At 54.6% G+C, this 8509-nt stretch overlaps 1 protein-coding gene across 2 annotated transcripts; it reads right to left on the reverse strand.

Annotated features, from left to right (window-relative positions):
* Positions 1-4681: 4681 nt before the first annotated feature.
* On the reverse strand, positions 4682-7799 carry RNF44 (ring finger protein 44; the record flags this gene model as incomplete). 2 transcript variants are annotated; one of them, XM_084243191.1, is made up of 10 exons in its annotated part: positions 7660-7799; positions 7281-7470; positions 6728-6895; positions 6185-6358; positions 5938-6087; positions 5723-5847; positions 5350-5437; positions 5141-5262; positions 4905-5004; positions 4682-4744 (listed from the first exon to the last, which is right to left on the reverse strand). In XM_084243191.1, exons 1-10 carry the CDS (start codon positions 7764-7766, stop codon positions 4682-4684), a joined length of 1287 nt encoding a protein of 428 aa, XP_084099317.1. In that variant the 5' UTR covers positions 7767-7799. The 2 variants fall into 2 exon arrangements, with proteins under 2 accessions (XP_084099317.1, XP_084099316.1); XM_084243190.1 differs by having other exon boundaries at positions 7281-7500.
* Positions 7800-8509: the final 710 nt, after the last annotated feature.

An 8509-nucleotide genomic window follows, 5' to 3' on the forward strand; every position in this document is an offset into this window, starting at 1 on the left:
GTCTGCTGCGCCATGTGGGTCAGCTCCCTGGCTGGGGATGGAATTGTGCTGCAGAGGCTAAGACTCAACCCGTTGAGCCACCAGGGAGACCGCCTCACTTCATTCTTAATTTTTTTTTTAAAGATTCATTTTTATTTATACAAGAACTGGGGAACAGGTCAGAAGGTGCGGGAAAGTGAGAGAATTCACCAGAGAGCTGGGAGCAGAACAGGCAGACGGCCCAAAGACACTGCTGAGGGGAGTAGTGGGCGAGACAGGAGAGGTCTGCCGCGTCATGTGGGAATCTCCCTGGCCGGCCGGGAATCGAACCTGCGCTGCACAGCCTGTGGACAGCTTCACAGCGCAGCGCTCAACCCGTTGAGCCACCAGGAAGGCCCCATTCTTAATTTTCAAAACTGTCTTAGTTCCTCTAGCTTCTTTGCCTTGTCATATTAATTTTAAAATGTCTGTATATCACAAGAAAAACATTTGCTGGAATTTTGGTAGGAAGTGTATTAAACTTACAGATCAGGGGCCTCCCTGGTGGCCTAGGAGTTAAACCTTAGAGCTATCGACATTAAGGCCTGGGCTCCATCCCCGGCCAGGGAGCTAAACCACGTGACACAGCAGACCTCCTGTCTCATCCACTGCTCCTCTCAGCAGTTTATTGCAATAGATCTGCCTGCTCTGCTCCCCACTTTGTCTCTGGTGAATCTTCTCGCCTCCTGCACCCCCGGCCTACACCTCAGTCCTTCTACATAAAAAAGGAACATACGAGAACACCCCAGTTCTTGTATGTATAAATTAATAAATGTTTGAAAGAGAAACACATGCACAAATCTAATGAAACAAGTTACAGAATTGTATGTTGGATCTAGAAGAGAAGCAGTGGACTTGGGTCCAGAGACCTGGGACCATGTTTCTCCGCAAGGCCACTATCCACAGCCTGGGTCAGGGCACTTCTCTTTTGCATTTGGGTCATCTGCAAATTAGCGAAGAGACTCCACTATAGAGAGATAGTACAAAGACATGAAAAAAAGCCAAGATTAACACAAATGGAGAAACATTCTGAATTGGAAGATGTCACTTCTTCCCAAACTGGTTTATTTCCTCCCTTTCTTTCTTATGTAGAAGTGAGGTGTAGGCCAGAGGTTGGGGGGAAATGAGAGGATTCACCAGAATGGGGAGCAGAACAGGCAGATCTACAGGAATACACTGCTGAGGAGAGCAGTGGGCGGGACAGCAGAGGTCTGCTGAGCCTTGTTGGTCAGCTCCGGGCTGGCGGGGATAGCTTGATCGTGCTGTCTTTAACTCCTGAGCCACCAGGGAGGCCCTCCATGTGTTTCTCTTTTGACTGTAGACTTAACTTTGACTTCCATGCATTTGTTAGTATACAAAATACAATTAGTTTTGTACATTGATCTTGTAGTCCATGACCTGATGAACTCAATTAATTCTGGGGTTTTCTGTCGATTCCTTGGGATTCCAACATGGCGCAGCAGACCTCTCCTGTCTCGCCCACTACTCCCCTCAGCAGTGTCTTTGGTCCGTCTGCCTGTTCTGCTCCCAGCTCTCTCTGGTGAATTCTCTCACTTTCCCGCGCCTTCTGACCTGTTTCCCAGTTCTTGTATAAATAAAAATGAATCTTTAAAAAAAAAAAAATTTAAGAATGAAGTGAGGCGGCCTCCCTGGTGGCTCAAGGGGTTGAGTCTTAGCCTCTGCAGCACAATTCCATTTATCATAACGTCTACATTCAGGAATAGTTCTATTTCTTCCTTTTTAATCTACATGCTTAACTTTATTTTCTTATTCTTGCCTTACATGATGGCTAGGACTTCCAGTATGCTGAGTATGAGGTTTTGTTCTGATTTGGAGGGAGGATGTCCATCATCTTTGACATGGTTAAGAATATGACATTAGCCAGAAACTGTTAGAATTCTCAGGGAAAAATTGGTTTTCCCATGGAGAGGATAGAAAATAGATGAAACTGACACCAAGAACCATTACAGAGGAAGAGCCCTTTCCAACCATAGTTTAAGATGTTGACCTTGGTTCCTTATGATACACCTGAGCCCTATCCAGCTTATCTGAGGCAGAACCTACCTCCAGAATTCAATTGTGGGGCACGAGTGATGCTGACCTCAAACTAGTTACGTGGGACCCTGTGGATGCTAACAGAACCCTAATTTGCAGATGGTCTAGTATAAACTATCACTTGGTAGATCTCATTTCCCCCGAAGATCCGCAGCACGATTTCCCCTACCCACCTCGTCCTGACCCCTACCCGCTCTCAGAATCACCCTCCACCCCCCGAAAAGAAGAAGAGGCAGCCAAAGGCAGCTTGGGCAATACTTGATATACGTCATACATTTATTAGTGAATATCCCTCTGAAATCAGCAACAATATTAAAAAAAATAATGATTGCACTACTTGGTCAAGCAGAACTAGCAACTTTCATTTTAAAAAAAGTACAAATCTGTTAAAAATTTCAATCAGTATACACATATATATAATACAACATACTAGTTATGTTAAATGCTACAAACCAATGTGAATCCAATGGAATGGAAAAAACCACACATTTAAGCTTTAAGAACCTTTTTTTTTTTCTCTATATATTAGCATTTTCTCAAATACATACATGGGAAAAAATGAGGTAACTGTAAAATGTGCAAGGAACAGGGCCCCCCAAAATTACATATATATACACACACATATATATATATGTAATTATATATATATAAAACCTTTCTAACACAGAACACAGGTGCTGGGCCCAGCCAGGGCTGGGGGATGGTGTCCACTGTCATGCCTAGGCCAGAAGTTGGTAAATAAAAGAGTAAACAATGACAAGCCCCCACCACAGGAAATCATTGGTAACATGGCATCTATAGCAAGGTCGGCAAATCACAAACATCCTAAGTAATTGTTTCATAAATCTTTTTTTTTAATGATTTTTTTTTTTAAATGTTGTGTTTCCCCCCATAGCTGCTTGTTGGAACCATGGCTGCAGCCGACACGCAATCCGTGAGCCTGTTTCCGCCTGCCCCAGGAACCGTAAGGGTTTTGAAAACCTTTTGTTGGGGTGGGAGAGGGAGGGGGGTGGGAGAGGGTGGTTCTGTGTAAAACATGTGGGGTTTCAACACTGCTATAAATATAGAAACGTCACCTGGAGTTATATACAGTAAGACTTTGGGTTCTCCATGGGGGTGGGGCCGGGCTGATGGGGCCCCATGGCAGGCTAGGAAGAGGCAGGGAGCCAGGGTGCTACGGGAGAACGAGGGTGGTTGGAGCATCCCTGAGGCAGCAGGCGCCAGGGGCTGCCTGCTAGGATGTGCCGGCCCCACACGCGGTTCGTTCAGGGCAGCAACCCCAGCTGGGGATAGGAAAGGCAAGGAATAGGACCGGGGAGGAAGAGGGAGCTCAGCCAGACCCTATTGGGGGGGGGGGGTTTCCTCCAGGCCTGGAGAGCAGGGTTCAGGCTGGGAGGGGACCCCCGGAAGTGGGGTCCATGCCCTCCCTGGTCCCTGCCCTCTTGGGACTTCCTTGGAGGAGACTCACCCAGGCAGGTGGGAGACAGGCCCTGGCTGGAGAGGGATAAATGCCCTGAAAAGCGTACGGTCCCGGTAGGCTCTGGGGACGTGTGCAGTACAGTGCATGGCAGTTATCAGCTGAGCACAGAGCGCCCCCCCAACCCCAACCGTGACCACCAGCCGCCTGGTCCAGCCCAGCCACGCGCATGCAAACCAGGCGGCACCACAGGACCAGTTCCTGCCCCCTGGGTACTCGGTCCTAGTTGGTCCCTAGACCCCCTCCCCCCATTAAACCAGAAGAAAACAAATTGTTTTAAAAATCCACACCCCCAAATCCTACACGCGATTTTGGGCCAAATGAATAAGCAAAAACTGCTGCTCCTCACATTCATGCAAAACGACAGAGGGGAGATTGGACATGGGTCTGGCCCCCGCCACCAGCAGGGGGTGGCCACTAGAACACAGGTCACTCTTCCTGGCACGGGGCAGGCCCCCTCAGGATCTGTGCCGCCCCAGCTCAGGGTCTGTCTCCCACGTGCTTGGGAGGCTGGCTCTGACACCCTCCAGCCTGGGGGTGGGGCTGGAATGTTGTGCCTGGGGTAAGAGTCCTCCTGGGAACCAGAGTGACCCCCTTCACTGCAGCCTGGGCTGGGCTGGCTGCCTGAGTCTGTCTGGGATCATGGCAGGAGGACCTGGGCCTGGGGCTCAAGATGGCCTCGTGCCACTGTCTTGCTGCATGCCCGTCCGTGCCACCTGGGCAGATGGGATAACACTTCAGTGCTAGAGACCAGGCTACTCAGGACTGTGCCCCGTTTGCCCATCCCGGGGCCAAGGACCCACCAACTGCACTGGGGGAATGGACCCCTGGCTCCCAGTGCCGGCAGGAAAGAGGTGGACCCAAGGGCAAACAGGAAGGAGACCGAGTTGGGGACACTCAGGCAGCTCCGTGGCAGGCGGACTGGCAGGCAGATGGGGGAAGGAGTCTTTGGAGCTTGGCAAGTGCAGGGGCTTATTGCAGGGGCTTCTCTTGGGGCTGACCCTGGCACCAGCTCTGGAGATGCAGGTGAGAACGATGGGGCAGGCCTGGGTCACTCCCTCCCCATCCTCCCTGGGTCCCCCCCGAGTTTCCAGAGCTTCGGACAGGGTTCTCCTGGACAGTTGTGGGGCCTCACTCAGCCTCCCTGGGCACCTCGGAGGCATCAGCCCGGCAAATGGGACAGGTCCGGTTGGCCTGGGGGGGAGCAGCCAACGTCAGGCTCCACTCACATCCCCCACCCAATACAACACTGCCACCTGTGGGGACCTGGCCCCTGAATGGAGCCAGCGCTGACAAAGATGAGGATACTCCCCTATGCCCACGCAACACCTGGGAGCCCCTGGGGTCATGTTACCTTCAACCACTTGTCGACACACTTGGTGTGGAATTCGTGGTTGCAAGGGAGAACTCGGAGCAGCTGCCTCGCCTCGAAGTCGCTGAAGCAGACGACACACCTGGGAGGAGGCACAGAGGGTCACCTTGTCTCTGACAGCTGAGGGAAGGCTGCTCATCATAAAGCAGAGTCTCCCTGGAAGAGGGGGCCCTTCGCAGCCCATCACGGGGGGGCACAAGCTGGAGCCTGGCACTCACAGGGTCTGCTCCGACTGGTGACCATCTGGGTTGAAGCGGTAGGACGGAAGCTGCTCAATGTCCGCTTTGGTGAGGCCTCGGGGCTTGGCGTCTCCCAGCCGCTCTGCCAGGTTCAGGAGGGCCTGGACAGGGGCAGGAGGGGAGGGTCAGCAGTGCCCAGGGCCGGAGTGCCCCCAGTCCCCACCTCCCAGGACAGGGCTCCCTGGGACCTCATAGTTCTCCATCTCCACGTCATCCACGTCAAGGTCCAGACTGATGGTGGGCCCCATTGCTGTTGGTGACATTGGCAGCATCGAGCTAGAGAGACAGGTATGGGGGCCCAGGGTCAAGTCAGTAGGTGTGCAGAGCTGCTCTCTTCATGCAAACAAAGTCCAGAACTCTGCACCATTCACCGTGCACCCTGGTGTTAGCTCAGGAGGTTGTAGGAGAGCAGGGAACCTGCTGGTGGGTGTTGGTGGTTTATGGGGATGACAGATGGCTTGAGAGGCCCTGGGAACCCCAGGGAGCTGTGTTTAGGACTAACCACTGGGGCCCTAGGAGTACAGAGGTCTGTGGTTCTGGGGCACAAGAAATGGTACTTACAGGAAGTAGGGCAGGAAGCTGGGGTAATATGGTGGTGGGGGCGGCGGCGGGGGTGGCGGGGGCAGCGGCTGTTGCAGGCGGTATCTCTGGGTGCTCAGTCTCCGTGGCATCATATGGGAATACGGCTGTGAGAGGGGGGCCAGGGGCAGGTCAACAGCCAACCAGTCTCCAACGGCTCCGGACTGTGGGGTGTGGGGCAAGAGCGCAGCACTCACCACACCGAAGGACAGCTCCTGATGCAGTGGATCGTGGGGCAGGTAGTGCAGGGGCAGGGCTGGGCCCGGTGCAGAGGTGGAGTAGGTGAAGCTCCCCAGGGGGTGCTGGTCCCCCCGCAGATCCACATCATTATCTAGCCGCTGCAGGGGCTGGAAGAGACAGGGTTGGGTGCCCTGGAGTCAGTGACGGGGCAGCCCCTGGGCCCTGGCTCCCCATGCCATCCCCTCTAGCATCACCCAGACTTACCATACGTGGGTGCTGGGTTTGCAGCGACACAAACTGTCCAAGAGGTGCCATGTGGGCAGGCTGGGGGTGTGGGGCTGGTGGTGGGGGGTGCAGGATGTAGTGGTCACTGGAGATGAGGTGGGGGTAGGCCTGATAGGGCACAGGGAGCTGCTGCATGGTACACGCCTGGATCAGCTGCCAAGAGAGGGGGCGGGGATTGGAGAAGGTCTCCTAGGCTTGGGGCTAAGTCTGTGCTTGTGACAAGGGTCAGGAGCCATTCCATCAGGCACAGGGCGCCCCGCCCCCTCATTGAACACCACCCCCCAACTCCAGGGTCTGGAGTTTAAAGGCCCACAGTTCTGACTCCAAACTGCAAGTGCTGGGTCCAGGGAGGTCTCGGCACTGGAAATGCCCTCTCACCATAGGTGAACGCAGTCTTTTCTGGGCAGGGCTGAGGCTTGCAGCCAGGTGTGGTCTGCTAGGCAGGGTGGGTGTGCAAAACCTGGCTGCATTCTGCTGCTGCCCTGTGCTGGAGCTTTTGGCTGGAGGCACGCACTCACTCACCGGGGGTGGGAGGCAGCAGAGGGGGTAGTGCTGCCCACTGAACATCACGGAGCATGCTGGGAGCTGCTGGGCACTGCAGCCAGGGATGTGTTGGCCTGCAGGCAAGGGGAAGCCTTGGGTCGTCACTGTGGTGACTGTGTAGGACAGAGGGACGGGTCCCTGGTGCACCTGTAGTTGGAGAGAAACCCAGGGGAACTGCAGGGAGGAAGCTTGGCCTCAGGTGAGAAGTTCCTTGGGTTTGGCTTCCTTCTTTTCTCTAGCTGGAACCCACCTAGATGCAAGTCCTGTCCCTCTACCCCAGGCCCCAGGGGGCACAGAGAACCTTTTGTAACCTGGGAGGGCTTCCAGTCCTACCAGTCATTCACTGTGCGGCCTCAGGGAAGAGGCCTTCTCTGGATTCAATTTACCAACCTGTAAAACAGGCCTAATATCCTCTCCCTGAACAGGCAGGGGTTAGGCAAGGGGAAAACAGGAGTTTGCCACCTCTGCTCCTCAGATGGCTTTGCCAGAAGCTGGGGGGCAGCACAATGCGGGTGGGGGGTGTTCCGCCTACCTGCTCGTGGAGATCAACCATGAACGGGCTCTGTTGGGAGGCTGGGTGCAGCATTCGGGGGCTCCTGCCGGCAGGAGCCGAGGCTCGGTGCTCCTCTACGGGGAGATGTGATGGTCGGGGTGGCGGCTGCTGGGAGGGTAAGCGCTCATCCTGGGCAGGCGGGCTGGCCAGGGGGCCCTCGCGGCCGGGGCTGCACCACAGAGAGGAGGCCCCAGTAGGACTGCAGGGGTCACTCACTCACAGAGCATGAAAAGTCAAGGTCATTACCCACTGGGGAGACAGCTCAGAGCCCTGTGTTCTGCTCCCTGGACCCCACCCAAGCTGACAGCCTCTGTGTTGAGGTTCTGGCCTCTGCTGGACTGGGGGGGTTCCTTCCTACCTTCCCCGGGGCTGGCCCAGAGTGCTGCCGGGTCCTGCAGAGAATCTCCGCTGACCCACAGGAGTAGAGGGTGGCCACCTAGTCACCGCCAGAGCCCATGGTCGCATCAGGGGTGACAGAGGGGTGGAGGGGCTAGGCCGGGGCTCCCAACCCTAGGAGAAAAACAGAAGAAGAAACTGAGGTAAGAGAAGTTCAGTCTCTTGCCCATTACAGGTAGGCAGGCAGAATCAAACCTCTATAGCCTGGCCCTCTCCTGGTCACCGGGGCGCAGGGCTAATAGAACAGTCAGGCTTGGACTGCAGAGAATTTAGGCTTCATTTTCCTGCTCTGTGAAATCGGATCAAATCCTTTCTTGGGGTCATGATGACTTCAGAGGGCTGGCCAGCTTGCTTGTGTGCCAGGTTGTTCTAGTGGGGTCTCCAGGCAGCTGGGGAGCCCTGGCTTCCTTCCTTTCATCTTCTTGGTTCAGGGGGAATTCCAAGCCCGTTCCTGTCCTTGGGAGCTGCCAGTCAGTACTCTTTCTTTCTACAACTCATTCCCATTATCTACCAAGCGTGACTCATTTACTCTTCAAGGAGTTCCATTTCACAGAAGAGGAAACTGAGACTGTGAGAGGTGGGGATTTGCCCAAGTGTTCAATTTGGGAGACCAAGGTCTCCCATTGCTGGATGGGTAGGTCTGGCACACAGCCCCTGGCTCTGGAGGCCCAACTTTGCCCCCAAGTGGGAGGTGAGGTTGCTAAGAAAAAAGGGAAGCAAGAACCTGAGAGAGGAAACTGAGTGGGAATGGGGCACAGCCTTGGCTAGGAGCTGGGGCCCAGAATGGGGAAGGTGGGACCATTCATTAATTC

Source organism: Talpa europaea, assembly GCF_964194135.1.
Source record: "Talpa europaea genome assembly, chromosome: 9".
Taxonomy (NCBI): domain Eukaryota; kingdom Metazoa; phylum Chordata; class Mammalia; order Eulipotyphla; family Talpidae; genus Talpa; species Talpa europaea.